At 65.0% G+C, this 13,855-nt stretch overlaps 2 protein-coding genes across 6 annotated transcripts in view; both read left to right on the top strand.

The window, feature by feature from the left end:
* LOC141978397 (signal transducer and activator of transcription 5B) overlaps window positions 1-3,681 on the top strand; it is a 44,014-nt gene extending 40,333 nt beyond the window's left edge. For all 5 annotated transcript variants that reach the window (XM_074940457.1, XM_074940455.1, XM_074940454.1 and 2 more), the window contains 3 exons: window positions 216-267; window positions 1,131-1,238; window positions 1,396-3,681. In XM_074940457.1, the coding sequence (XP_074796558.1) occupies window positions 216-267; window positions 1,131-1,238; window positions 1,396-1,522 (287 nt within the window). In that variant the 3' untranslated portion in view covers window positions 1,523-3,681. The remainder of the gene's footprint in view (window positions 1-215; window positions 268-1,130; window positions 1,239-1,395) is intronic.
* Window positions 3,682-5,828: 2,147 nt separating this feature from the next.
* GHDC (GH3 domain containing) lies at window positions 5,829-13,584 on the top strand. Its single transcript, XM_074940400.1, has 8 exons — window positions 5,829-6,084; window positions 6,232-6,368; window positions 6,746-7,319; window positions 7,605-7,794; window positions 9,139-9,210; window positions 9,483-9,616; window positions 10,916-11,004; window positions 11,914-13,584. The coding sequence occupies exons 1-8, from the start codon at window positions 5,829-5,831 to the stop codon at window positions 12,112-12,114; spliced, it is 1,653 nt and encodes a 550-aa protein (XP_074796501.1). The 3' UTR covers window positions 12,115-13,584.
* The last annotated feature ends 271 nt before the right edge of the window (window positions 13,585-13,855 follow it).

Here is a 13,855-nt window from a genome sequence, read left to right as displayed (position 1 = left end):
GGCCTGGCCCGTTAGCAGCCAACGGTTCCTCTCAGTGGTGTCTGGCCTCATGGCACAGAGGCCCAAACCCGACGGTGCTGATGGGCTCTCCTGCTCATCGGAGTCCTCGTGCCGACCGGCTGCTAGCCCAGGTGACACTGTCGGGTCAGTGCCTGGAACGTCCCCTGGCCTCTCCGTGCCTTAGCGCTGTCTTCTCTCTCTCGCCCTGTCTGTAGCTAAAGCCGTGGATGGATACGTGAAGCCACAGATCAAACAAGTGGTGCCAGAGTAAGTCCGTCTGGGCGTGCGTCTGTCTGTCCATCTGGGCGTGCGTGCGTCTGTCTGTGTGCTGTCCTCGGCCCATGTCTCCCCCTTCCCCTCCGTTAACACCCCTTGTTGAGGAAATGTCAGATTCTGAACCAGTGTCCCAGCCCCGAGTCTCTTCCGCAGTCTTATGCCTTACCAGGGGAGGGGCCTGCGTGCTGCAGGCACCATGGGGGGCGGGGGGGAAGCTGTTTGCCCTGTTGCTCACAGGGGGCAGAGCAGGTGGCCAGGGGAGGAGCACTCCAGACTGGCAGCCCCAGTAGGCGGCCCCACAGGCTGCAGGAGGAAGTGATGGGTGTCGGGATCCTATGGCAGGGCTGGAGCCTGGCTCTGCGCTGGGTGTGTGCCGCACTGGGAGGATTTAAAACACCCCTGAGAAGTGAACTGGCTATGGGGGTGTTTGCTGGGCACTTGGGAGGGGCTGGTATGGGCCGAGCAGGATCTGCACAGATGAGGCCGGCTCTGATTGTGGCCGTCCCCATCGACATGGCTTCCCCTGGACTGCGTGGGAGGGTGTAAAGCACCATCGACACAGCCGTGGGTACGGCCTCCTTTCCCCCGGCCCCAGGGAGCTGAGGACGGCATCGATACAGGAACTGGACCCATGTGAAATCCCTCAGCCCCCTCAGCTACCATCAGTAGCCCAAGGCCACGGGGCCGGCAGGACAGAAGTTGCCATTGCAGCCAGGGAGAGGAGCTGGCAGAGTGGGGCAGAGCTGCAGCCTGCCCTTCGGTGCAATGCCTCCTCGCCTCCCCACTCTCATCACCCTCCCCATGGCCCTGGCGCCCCCAGCCCAGCTGACGCGCCGGTCCCTCATCTGTTCCAGGTTTGCCAGCGCCTCCGGGGATCCCGCCGCCGGCACGGTCACCTACATGGATCAGGCACCGTCACCGGCCGTGTGCTCCCAGCCGCATTACAACGTCTACCCGCAGAAGTAGGTGCTGCTCCTTCCCCAGGCCTGAGCCGCGTTCCGGGGGCGAGGGGTTCCCCCGTGCTGGGGGGGGCGTTTAGCTGGAGCATGCTGCTCCCAGCCCCTTGGCATGGCTATTCTGGGATGCCTCCCCCAGGCTCGCCCTGTCTCTCTCTCTCAGCCCTGACTCCGTCCTGGATCCCGAGGGCGAGTTCGACCTGGACGATACAATGGACGTCGCGCGACACGTGGAAGAGCTTCTCCGGCGGCCCATGGACACTCAGTGGATCCCCCACAGCCAGTCGTGACCCTGCGCCATGGTATGGCCCCAGCCCAGCAGCCGTGTCCCTGGGAGACGATCCGGGGCGCGTGCCCCGTGGAGAGCAGCCCTGTGTTCGTGTCTCTGTGCGTGGGCCCATGTGTGGGGGGTGCTCGTCCGGGGGCTTTGCTCTGTGCCAGCTGCAGTGTCCATGGCTGCGCTTGGCTCTTTGGTGTTTATCCCCGTGTACTAAAGGCAGTGGGCTTGTCATATGGTTTCCCTGTCTGTTCCTTTGAGGCCTGCCTTCAGCTTCTCGCTTCTGCAGCGCTGCTCCTCCCCGTGCAGCAGATCCCTGGAGCCCCATGTGTTTCAGCGCCCGCTGGACTCGGATCCCTGCCCTTGTGCCCAGGAGCCTCTCAGCGTGGGGGGCGGGTCTGGGAGTTTGTTTGCAGTAATTGTCACATCTAGGAGTTCCGTGTTCAAATTCCTTCCTTTTGTTACCAGCTCCCCCGTCCCGGGGGGCGTGTGCGTGTGCGTTGGGTCCTGTTTGTGTGCACAGAGACCTGGGGGCAAAGACTCTTTCTTCTCAGCCTAGGCAGCAGCATCTGCGCCTTGGGAGTGGCTTGCTGGGAAGGCGCCCCTCCAGGGCCCTTTTCTCCTCCCGGTTCCTGCCTGGCCCATGTCCGCTCAGCCAGTGGGACGCTGCCCTTCCCCTACGCCTACCGGTGGGGGGTGTTTAATAAACCCTGAGAGGAAGGAGGGGGTTCCAGATGGACACGACTGCTCTGTGTGCAGGAGGAACGGGACTCCCGGCTGGGGTCTGGGTGAGGCGCGGCTCAGGCTGGGGTGAGAGGCTGCCGGTCCCACCCCAGGTGCCCTCCCTCCCCTTCGACATTATTTTTCTACGGCTGAGTAAATAAAGCACAGAATATTTTTTTAACACAAAGCTCTGGATTCCGCGTGTCTCTGTGGGAGCATCAGCTCTGGGCTCAGCAGCCAGCTGACGTCCTGGGGAGGGGTCAGACAGAGCCCCTGGGGCTGGGGCTGTCGGTGGGCTGGGCAGCAGGTGTTTGAGCCCAGGGCTGAGCTGTGCCCTGTGCGGACGTGTGGGGGAGGAGCTGCTGTGGGGGAAATGCTGCATTTGCCAGCTGGGTTCAGTGGTCAGACTCCGTGGAGGAGGACAGGGGAGTTGTGACATTCCTCCCCCCGCTTTCTAGAGGACTTGCAGCAGCCCCCAGACGATCGACTGGCCCCACATGGCCCGAGGCAGCAGGTGCTGAACCTGGCTATGGGCGTGCAGGGGCCCCAGTCAGGCCCTCTCGGCCCTCTGCTGCTTTCCTGTGTTCTGAGTGCCCTGAGCTGCGTGAGGGGAGCCGTGCCGCTGGGTCAGCCCTGAGCCACGTCTTGCCCAGCGCCCCGTGAGCCCAGACCCAGAGGCACCGTGCTCGTTGCCTGGCAGGCTTTGTAAAGGATGCTCCCCAGTGCGTCCTGGGCCGTGGCCGCCTGAGCCTCTGGCGAAGCGGCGCTAGGGCCAGGTGGCTCCCAGCACAGACACCATTTGCACCAGTGCTGTCCATCCTGGTTTGAACCTAGGACCAGCTGCCCTGGTGCAAAGCGTGTCTGCCCCTGGGCATTGCACTAGTCACTGAAATCCCCAAGGCCTGGACGCAGGCAGGGCACGTGGGGAGGAGGCCGGGGAGCGTTGTCCGAATGGTCTGTCCCTTACCTGTTCAGTGCTGCAGGCAGCGGGGGCAGCTGGCGTGTGAGTGTGTGCTTAGCTCGGCATTGCTGCAAATCCTGCACGTGGCCTTTCATGTGCGTAACTCCACAACCCCCTGCTTTGCCAGGCTGCACGCCCGCAGGGCAAGGGCTGGGGCTGCCCCGGGCTCCTGGAGCGCTGGGCTGGCTCCTGCAGATAGAGCTAATATCATCCTGAAAACAAACAATTCCAGTCTTTTCTTTTTAAAGAAAAATTCTCTTGCCCAAGCCCCGGCCGGGTGGGGGTGAGTTCTCGCCTTTTGGAATTACAAGCAAATTTCAAAGAGAAGCAGGAAACGCTCTGATGCGAGGTGGGACACCCGCAGGTTAAAGATCACGACTCTTGTAGAAAGGAAAAAAAAATATGATTTTAAAACCAGCCCCGGTGAAACTTTTTGATAATTTTCTTTAAAAACAAAACAAACCCAAACCCCCCCAGAAAACCTTGTATGTGGAAACTGAATTATTTCAGCTGCCTCCTCTTCGTGTTGCAGGCTGCTCCTGCCTCGCGCAGGGCACTAATAAAGTATTGTCGACTCTGCGGGGGGCTGCAAAATTGTGTTTTTGTGTTTACAATACCAGCCTCATCTGCCCTGAGCACTGTCCCCATAGGCCCCAAGCGCCTGGCCCCTGCGCCCCACAGCGTCTGGCCCCCACGGGTCCTGTGGGCCGCACGCCACCCAGTGGGGACGGGACCTCCTGCTGCGCCGTTCCTTAGCCTCCAAACCCAGTGCACAACGGCCTGTGGGACTCCCTGCCACAAGAGCCGGCTGCAGGAAGAGAGTTGGATCTTTAGTGGGCGAGCGTGAACGCATGGCGCGGCTCTGCCGGGGGGGCAGGGATGCCAGCTCTCCTCCCGCTGGCAGGGGCAGGAAGAAACTCCTTGGAGGGGCAGTAGACCTTCCACTGCACGGGCTGGGCTTGGCCTCAAGTTGGCGCCAGGAGCTGGGGGCTGGGAGCCCGGGGCTGGGCCAGGCGGGCAGTGCCTGCGTTGCTGGGCTGGGGATGGCAGCTGCTGCCTGGGCAAGGGACCTTGGAGCCGGGGATTGTCGCTGCTTTTTCCCGCTGTCTCCACGCTGGGGGTGTCATGGAGGCAGGGGAGGAGCAGAGCCGAGGGGCTCATCGACCTGCCGGCTGGCAGCTGGGGTTCGGTTTCTGCCCAGAGCTGTAGCCTCCTGCCCGTCACCATGGTGTCTGGGCCCCTGCCCCTTAAAATAGAGAGCAACTGCTGACTCCCTGGCGGGCTCCTGGGGGCCCGGCTCTGCTCCCATTTGGAGGTGAAAGCGCTGCTGGGGGTCTCGGGTTTGCTGTTTGGGATGTCGGGGCCAGGGGGGCGGCGAGTCGCTCTCTGGGGCAGAAAGGCCAGTTCCAGGGGAAGGGTTGGTGGCGTCTCCTGCCTCTGGCCTCGCCCGGCTCCCGGGGGTGCCCGGAGCCCTTGGCCCAGCATGCTGCTCTTAGCACATTCGGTGCCCCCCACCCCCGGCCCAGGCCCCCCCCCCAGCTCTGCCGTGCCCCCCCCCACTCCTGACCCCTGGCCCAGGCCCCCCCCCCGCTCTGCCGGTGCCCCCCCACTCCTGAGCCCTGGCCTGGGCCCCCCCCCAGCTCTGCCAGTGCCCCCCCCCACTCCTGACCCCCGGCCCGGGCCCCCCCTCCCCCAGCTCTGCCGGTGCCCCCCCACTCCTGACCCCCGGCCCGGGCCCCCCCTCCCCCAGCTCTGCCGGTGCCCCCCCACTCCTGAGCCCTGGCCCGGGCCCCCCCTCCCCCCGCTCTGCCGGCGCCCCCCCACTCCCGACCCCTGGCCCGGGCCCCCAGCTCTGCCGGTGACCCCCCCACTCCCGACCCCCGGCCCTGGGCCCCCCCCAGCTCTGCCGGTGCCCCCCACCCCTGCCCCTGCCCCTGCCCCCCCAGCTCTAGGTGCCCCCTGCCCTGGGGGCCGCAGGGCGGGACCCCCCGTTCCCGGGGGGGGGGGTCAATGGGCATCTGGCCCTTTAAGAGCTGGGGCCGCTCCCGTCCCTTTAATTCTCCGTCACTTCAGCGGGAGGCGGAGTGTCCGGGGGGGACACGGGGGGGCCGGTAGGAGACGCGGCTCCCGGCGGGGGAGGGGGGCTGCGGGACCGGCCGGGGGCACTGGGGGGCCCGAGATATTGGGGGGGCCGGGTGGGGTTGGGGGGGTACTGGGGCTATTGAGGTGGTGGGGGGCCAGGTGGGGTTGTGGGGGGCACTGGGGCTATTGAGGTGTTGGGGGGCCCGGGTGGGGGGCCAGGTGGGGTTGTGGGGGGGCCAGGTGGGGCCATTGAGGTGTTGGGGGCCAGGTGGGGTTGTTGGGCACCAGGTGGGGTTGTGGGGGGCACTGGGGCTATTGAGGTGTTGGGGGGCCCGGGTGGGGGGCCGGGTGGGGTTGTGGGGGGCCCTGGGGCCATTGAGGTGTTGGGGGGCCAGGTGGGGTTGTGGGGGGCCCTGGGGCCATTGAGGTGTTGGGGGGCCAGGTGGGGTTGTGGGGGGCCCTGGGGCCATTGAGGTGTTGGGGGGCCCAGGGGGCTGGGGGGGTCCGTGTGTCTCTCTGTGCTGACGATCCCCCCTCTCCCCACAGCGCCGTGATGCTGCTCGCCGGGCTGGCCGTGGCGCTGGCCCTGCTGCTCTGGGCCTGGCGCTGCCGCCCGGGGGGCGCAGGATCCTGGGGGGGCCGGCGGGGGCCCTGGGGGCTCGTTCTCCGGCACTGGCTGGCGCTGCGGGTGCTGGGCCGGGCCGTGGGCTGCCAGCGCTGGCACCTGGAGCAGGCGTCGGTGGCCGTGCGGCGGAGCCAGGAGCGCCTCCTGCTGCGGCTGCTGGGGCGAGCCGGGGCCGCGGAGCCAGGTACCGGGGCAGGGCCTGGCGCTGGGCGAGGGTGCCAGTCCCTGGGCCCCCAGCCCCTTGTGGGCAGCCCGGCGGGGGGGGCTGGGCCCGCCCCCTCCCAGCAGGGCGTGGGGGGCTCAGCCTGACCCCGGCGTGTTCTCCCCGCAGACCCCGGCGTGTTCCGGGAGCGTTGCCCCCTGGCACGGCGCGGCTCCTGCGGGGGCGAGGCGCCTGCCCCCCCGGCACTGCCGAAGGGGCCCTGGGCTCTGCTTCGGAGCTGCTGCACCGCGGACTCCCCCCTGCAGGTACGTGGGGGCAGCCGGGGCAGGGTGCTGCAGACCAGGGCTCCCCCCTTTTCAGGGTGCCCGGGAGGGGGGATGTGTCTCAGCCCCCCACCCATGTGCCACACGGCCCTGCTGCCCCAAACTGGAGCTGAGCCAGAGGGAGCCGAGGGGCTGGGGGTAGTGAGAGCTGAGTGGGAGAAAGCTACAGGGGAGGGAGGTGTCCTAGGCTGGGCTTTTCCCCTGGGGGGCTGGATTTCACAGGCTGGTACCGGGGGAAGGGGGGGAGGGGAGGGGGTGTTGCAGGCTGGTACCCGGGGGGGCCGGGAGAGATACAATGGCTGGTGTCTGGCTGCCCTGGCTCTGTCTCCATCTCTCTCTCTCCCCCTCTCCCCGCCCAGGGGCCCGTCTTGTACCTGGATGTCCTCAGCAGAGTCTTCCCGGAGGCCCTGAGCCCACGGGGCACGGCCCGCTTCTCCTGGGCCCGGGGCTGCTCCCTGCCTGCCGCAGCCTGGCCGCTGCCCACCCTGTACTGCACTCCGGAGGAGGCGGGCACCGTGCCCTCGCGAGCCACGGCCCTGTATGTGCAGCTGGTGTTTGCCCTGCGGGAGCGGGCGCTGCGGGCGCTGGAGGCCGGGCTGGCCTCGGAGCTGTACGATGCCCTGGGCGTGCTGCGCGCCAGCTGGGAGGGCCTGGCGCAGGACCTGGCCTTGGGGAAGCTGAGTCCCCGGCTGGAGCTGCCTGAGGGGACCCGGCGCCGGCTGGAGGGGCTGCTGGCTCCCGACGCGGCGCGGGCGGCGGAGCTGAGGGCAGAGTGTGCCAGGGGCTGGGACGGCGTCGCCCGGCGCCTGTGGCCGCGGCTCCAGGTGGTGGTGGTGGCAGAGCCCAGCGGCGAGCAGCTCTACGGGGAGGCCCTGCGGGAGTCAGAGTGCCAGGGCCTCCCCTTCTACTGCCCCTTCTACGGCGCAGCAGGAGGTAAAGGGGCATCGGCCGAGCCAGGCGGGGTCGGGTCAGCGCCCTGTGCAGGCAGGAGCCCCGTAAGCAGAGCCCAGTGTCTGCGCAATGCGGGGCGTGGTGAGCCCCAGCCCCACGTAGCAAAGGGGGGGCCAGTGCTGGCTGTTCAGGTCATTCGCCTGCAGGCCGAGAGGGTGTCTCCATGCTGCACATGGGGGCTGCTGTGGGTCTGTCTGTGGGGGCTGGGTAGCCGGAGGGCTGGGGGCTGTGTACGCTCCCTGCTGACCCACAGTGTCCCCCCACCAGCTCTGCTCGGGGTGAACCTGTGGCCGGAGCAGCCCGACTCCCGCTACCTGCTCTGCCCGGGCTGGGCTTTCTGCGAGTTCCTGCCGGCGGGGCCGGGCGCTGAGGGGCCCCCCGAGACCGTGCTGCTGGCAGACGTTGAGCAGGGCCAGGAGTACGAGCTGGTGCTGACAGCCCAGGCTGGATTGTCCAGGTGCCCCCTTTCCTGCCACCCCCATATGCCCTGCGCCCCCACCAGTCCCCTATGCCCCGCCAGCCCCATACACCCCCTGCCCCACCAGTCCTGTACGCCCTGTGCCCCCCACCACCCCAGTATGCCCCGCACCTCTCAGCATCTGCCCCCTGTAACGAGCCTGGTTCTGGCGGGACCCAAGTGAGCGTGCCAATTCAGGACGAACTGCTTCAAGCAGGGCAGTCACCGCCCAAGGCTGGGGTTTTTCCACCTCTAAGGCAAACCAAACCAGTCAGCCAGAGAGGACTTCGGTCTCACCCCACTGGCTAACCACAAGTCACACAAGCAATTCCCTTAGACACTCCAGTTTCCCAGTATCTCCACCAGTGCCACTCGTTATGGGGACAAATGGTTATAAAAACCAGTACCCCAGTAAAAGAAAAATGGTTTTCTTGATCCCAAAGGCCCAAGCCCCAGACCCAGGTCAATATACAAATCAGATCTTGCCCACAAATCATGCTGTTGCCAATCCTTTAGAATCTAAAATCTAAAGGTTTATTCATAAAAGGAAAAAGATACAGATGAGAGCTAGAATTGGTCAAATGGAATCAATGACACACAGTGATGGCCAAGTTCTTGGTTCAGGCTTGTAGAAGCACTAGAATAAACGGCAGGTTCAAATCAAGTCTCTGGAGAACATCCCCAGCTGGGTCTTTCAGTCCTTGGTTCAAAACTTCAGTGTAGCAAAGTCCCTCCAGAGGTAAGAAGCAGGACTGAAGACAGGATGGAGATGAGGCATCAGCCTTTTATAGTCTCCTCCAGGTGTAAGAACCCCTCTTTGTTCTTACTGTGGAAAATTACAGCAAAATGGAGTTTGGAGTCACATGGGCAAGTCCCTGCATATTTTGCTGAGTCCCCAGGCGTGTCTGCCTTCTCTCAGTGGGTCACTTGTAGAGCTGATGGTCCTTAATGGGCCATCAGGCAGGCTAGGCAGAGCTGACACCAACTTGTCTGGGGTGTCACCCAGAAGCAGAGCAGAAGTTTGAAATACAGACAGGACAGAGCCAATGTTCATAACTTCAACTACAAAAATGATACCCACATATAGACAGCATAATCCTAACCAGGAAACCGTAACCATGTCTGAGACACCTTATTTGACCCCCCTTATATAAGATTTGGTGCCACGACAGGACCTTGGTTGCACCAATGATCTATACGGTCCCAGATTATGTCAATAACATCACACCCCAGTACGCCCCATGCCATGTGCCCCCTGCTGTCCATGGGAGGCCGCGATGGAATGGGGCCTGTTGCGGGAACTACGGTCGTGGCTCACGTTCTCTCTACCCCTTTATCCGTTAGGTGCCGCATCGGGGAGGTGCTGAAGGTGGCTGAATTCCACAACCAGTGCCCCGTGGTGGGGCCCGTGCGCAGGTGGGGACAGTCGCCCCCACACACCCCGTGCCGGCTCCCCACACGCTCGGCTGCTGCCTGGGGAACGCTGGGGACCAGATGGGAGCTGCCCCTGCAGGGCGGTTTGGGGGGAGGATGAAGTGGGGTGGGGGCTGGGGGCTCCCTTCCCCGGCGCTTTGAGGGCGGGGGTGGGGCTGTTCTGGCTGGAGAGTTTGAGGCCATGGCACTGCCCCCTGCTGGCAGAGGTGCAGTCACCCGATTCCCACGCTCACCCCCTGCCCTTGGCTCCCCAGGCTGAGCCAGACCCTGAGCGTGCGTGGGGAAGGTGTCCCCGAGGAGCGCTTCTTCCGGAGCCTGCGCCGCGCCGTGGCCATGTGGCCGGGAGCCCGGCTGGTCGATTACGTCTGTGCAGAGAGCAGCCTTCTGGGTAAGTGCCGCTCCCGGTACCCAGCCCCGTGCTGGCAAGGCCGGGCCTGTACGTGTCCGAGGGCTCCTGGCTTGAGACAGCCTGGCCCCTCTTTGCCCCACTGTGCTCTGCGCTGCTGCCCCTTTCAGCACCCCTGGGTTTGCCTGACCCTGTCTGTGCTCAGGCCTGGCTGGCCTGTGTCACGGAGTCCCCGGGCGATGCTCTGGAACTGCTCCCTACGACGCCAGGCAGACTCTGGGGAAGTCTCCTCTCTGGGAGCAGCCTGTCTGCAGGACACACAGCTCACCCGGCTTCCCCCTTCCTGGGTCTGACCTCGGAGCATTCAGCCTCCTCTGCCCCTCCGTGCGCTTCCCCCAGCGAGTCCGCCCAGGCGGGGTCCTGGGGAAGCCAGAGGGTCCTGCCCCCAACTCCGCAGTCAGACGTGACTCTCAGCCAGCCAGCAAAACAGAGGTTTATTAGACGACAGGAACATGGTCTGACACAGAGCTTGTAGGTGCAGAGAACAGGACCCCTCAGCTGGGTCCATTTTGGGGGGCATTGAGCCAGACAACCATGTTTCACTCCATGTCTCCAGCCAGCCCCAAACTGAAACTCCCTCCAGCCCCTCGTCCTCTGGACTATGTCCCTTTCCCGGGCCAGGAGGTCACCTGGTTCCTTTGTTCTCCAACCCTTTAGCTCGCACCTTGCAGGGGGAAAGGGTCCAGGCCATCAGTTGCCAGGAGACAGAGTTTCGGCCATTTATGTACCCTGGCCCTTTGCTCTGCAACAATTACACCCCCTTATCCCACCACCTAGAGACTTAAGAACTGCATAGGGGAAACAGAGGCATCCCTTCAGTATTCAGAGGAAACATTAAGAACAGGCCCACTTCGTCACATCGTGCCCCCAGCCTGGTCAGCCTGGGGCCCGGGCCTAGCTGTGTCCTGGTGCTGGGCCTGGTTCCAGGGGTTGATGAGATGGCTGGACAGGAGGGGGCCGAGCCACCCAGGGCTGTGGCTGGCACTAGCCTTGGTGTCATGGAGTGGCCAGGTGATCCAGATCCCAGCACTGAGACGAGGGGGCAGCTGTGCCAGGGCAGCCCCTTAGCAGCTTGACGACAGGATGGCACCTTCTGGGAGCGCCTCTGCGCCCATCTGCAGCGAGGTACTGCCGCCGAGAGCCGGCCAGCTAGCCTGGGGTGGTCTGGGTCCCTGCCCCCCCCATGGGGGTTTTCCACCTCTGTCCTTCAGCTCCCGGCGTGGGATGTCTCTCCTGCTCTTCCAGCTGGGTGGGTTAACGTGGGTCCATGCTGCCCCCCAGGTGCCTCCTCCGGGGCCTGTGCCCCCCATTACCAGGTGTTCGTGGAGCTGCGGGGCGTGCGTGATCTGTCGGAGGCACAGCGGTATAAGGTGAGTGCCTTGGGAAAATGGCAGCATGGGGTAGAGGCAGCTGGTGCCATGGGCAGGTGGGGGTCTTCCTGCCCCTGCTTGCCCCAATCCAGGGGCCTGGAGCTGGAAGGAGGCTTTGGTGGGGATGGACCTTCCCTCTCCAGCCTGCAGGAGGGAACGATCCTGCCTGCTTGGGGCTGCTCCCAGCATGGGGCTCTGGCCCCACCAGAGCCGCACGGGTGCCCCGGCCTGGCCTGGGGTTTTCCCCTGGGGAGGTCTGCGCGTCTGTGGCTGGGTTTGGCCACTAGGTGGCAGCACTCTCTGGTGCGGCTCAGCCCTGGCCTGCGGCTGCGCTGCTGAGCCCAGGGACAGGGCCTCGGCCCCTTGTGCGCTCCCCGGCTGCGCCCTGCAGGACGCCCCGTCTTTCGTGGGGTGGGGGTGGGATTGCACAGGTGAAGAGAAGCACACAGCAATGTCTGGGGCTGAGAGGGGCCCCGTCACCCTCACAGCACAGGGGGGCACTCGGTGCAGCAGAAGAGCCAGACGCTCTACCAGTGGAACTCCTCGCCACAAGGTCTGACTAAGGCTGGGAGCAGAGCAGGATTCGAAAGGGGCCTGGATGTTGCCAGGAGTAACGAGACCTTCCAGATGCAAACAGGGATGGGGGAGAGCCCCTGCTGCTAACAGTGCTCGGGGCCAGTTGTCCCGGCACTGTAGGGCACCTGGCACCTTCCCCTGCTGCAGCTGGGACCGGCCACTGTGGGCAGAGGCTTGCCGGGCCCAGCTGGTCCAGGCTGGCGACCTTTGGGGTAGAAGGAGCTTTGGTGCACGGGTGAGGTAGAGGGTGTGATGCGACCCTTGGCTCCCGGAGCCGGAACCGGCCTGCTTGTGGCCCAGGGCGAGCCCCCACCCCTCTCCCTCTCCCTGCAGCTGGATCAGTGTCTCCAGGAGGATTTTCCTGTCTACAAAACCTTCCGCCTCAAGGGCAGCATTGGGCCGGTGCGGCTGCACCTGGTGGCAGCCGGGGCCTTCAGGGAGCTGCGGGATGCTGCGGGCCCCCCAGGCCCCATGGCCAGAGTCCTGAGGGAGAGGCGCCCGCTGCACTTCATCCAGAGCAGAGTCGTCTCGTGAGGCCGGCCAGCCCTGCGATGCCACGGGCCCAGCTTGGCCTCGCTCAGGCTCTGCGTCTGCTGCTGCTTGCAGGGGGCAGGGAGGGTCCCTGGTGTAGGGAACCGGGGCTGTGGGGCAGGAGGCTGGGGAGGTCCCATGGCCAGGGTGGGGGCGGCTCCCGGCCTGGCAGAGGCTGCCCGCAGAGCTCGCCTGGGAGGGATGGTTGGGGCGGGGCGGGGGCCATGACCACTGCCCCATAGCCTTTCACGGTGCGACCGCAGGCGGGGGTGCCCGGTTGGGGCGCTGCACCCTATGTGGCCTCCCCATCACGGAGCATGCTGAGGGGAGCAGCGGGGCAGAGTGGAGAAGTTGCCTGCCCCTGCCCCCCTGCGAGGCCTGCCAGCTCCCTGCGGGTTCGGGGCCCGACCTGCTGGCGATGCTCCAGATGTGGCCCTGCCAGGGAGCGGTTTGCCCACCAGATGGCGCCAGCGTCACGTTCGCCTCCCAGGTCGGTAGCTCGGCGCAGGTGCTGGCTGCCTGGAGACGGGCAGGGAAGGGGAGACCCAGGGCTGGCGGCCCCGTGCCCCCAGGCGGGGAAGGGGGGTTGTCCGGGGCAGGGGTTTGAAGAGGAGGAGGCGGCTGGTGAGATGAGGGTCGATGGCTAAAGGGCAGCACCTGCCCCATCCCCGCAGCCTGCGCCCCTGGCAGCGAGGCAGGGCTGGGCTGGTCTCCCTACGGCAGAGCTTGGGGGCTGCGGCTCAGAGAAGCCCGGGGCGTCTGGGGGAGAGCCAGGAATCGAACCCTGGCTCGTGCTCCGAATATTGCACCCTACTTCCTCTGGCCGCGGAGCTTGCGCCTGTCACCTCCTCCTTGGCAGCGCGAGGGCGAGGGCTGGCTGCAGAGGGAGCTGCCCCCTCGGCTGGAATCTCTCCTCTCCCTTGGCTTCGTTACTGTGATTGTTCCTGACAAATTTATCACCAGGCATTCCGCTTGTGCCTTTTGCCCCAGGCTCTGCCTCTGTAGCACCCCTGAAATGCAGCCACCTCTGGGGTGGAAGGTGGTGGCTGCAGAAGGGAGGGCAAAGACGAGGGGCAATCTCTGATTGTTTTGGGGGAACTACCCATGGATCCTAGGGCCCACAAAGCGCCGAGAGGCCCTTGGTTTGCAGGCCTGGGAACCAAATCGCACTGCTCTGTGGAGCTGAGCCGGGCCTGCAGGGCAGGTATGGATGTCGTACCTGGTGCTTACTAACCTGGCCCCTGGCTCGAAGCTCCCAGCTGTGGTGTCCTACGTTGTGCCAGCGGCCTGGGTCACGGAGCGCCGGATCTGCTCGCAAAAAGCAAGTCCTTCGCTCGTGCGGCCTTGCGAGGCAGGAGCTTGGGAGGCCGAGATCGCTGGCAGCCTGTACTCTGCACTACAGCACGTGCCCGCCGGTTTATGAAACAATGAGCGGGGGTTGGGGGGGGGCTGCTTTTAATGTTTCAAAAAGCAAAATAAAGATGGATTATCTCTGAACACAACCCCTGGGCCGTGCGCTGTGAGTGGGGCTTTAATCCCCATGAAGAGATTTCTAGCTGGAAGGCTGACTCTTGGCTTGATTAAAGAGTTCCCCGTGGTGTTTGCCTTTTGTTTGTTATGGAGGCAGCCCACCCTGTGAATATTTCACCAATTCGGCATCTGTTGCGGGGGCCCTGGGACCGTCCGGCTTCTTGGGAGATCCAGGCACAGGAGCTGGCTCTTCCCAGCAGCTAGTGACGCTGTT

Source organism: Natator depressus, chromosome 27 (genome assembly GCF_965152275.1).
Source record: "Natator depressus isolate rNatDep1 chromosome 27, rNatDep2.hap1, whole genome shotgun sequence".
In the NCBI taxonomy this organism is placed as follows: Eukaryota; Metazoa; Chordata; order Testudines; family Cheloniidae; genus Natator; species Natator depressus.
Note: the sequence above shows the minus strand (reverse complement) of the source record. Positions and strands in the feature narration are given on the sequence as shown.

What these genes read in the sequence shown, in the direction of transcription:
- GHDC (XM_074940400.1), top strand. Translation starts at nt 5,829, where the DNA reads ATGCTGCTCGCCGGGCTGGCCGTGGCGCTGGCCCTGCTGCTCTGGGCC. An exon ending in CTTCTACGGCGCAGCAGGAG is followed by an intron (nt 7,320 to 7,604) that starts GTAAAGGGGCAT and finishes TCCCCCCACCAG; the next exon opens with CTCTGCTCGGGGTGAACCTG. An exon ending in TGCAGAGAGCAGCCTTCTGG is followed by an intron (nt 9,617 to 10,915) that starts GTAAGTGCCGCT and finishes GCTGCCCCCCAG; the next exon opens with GTGCCTCCTCCGGGGCCTGT.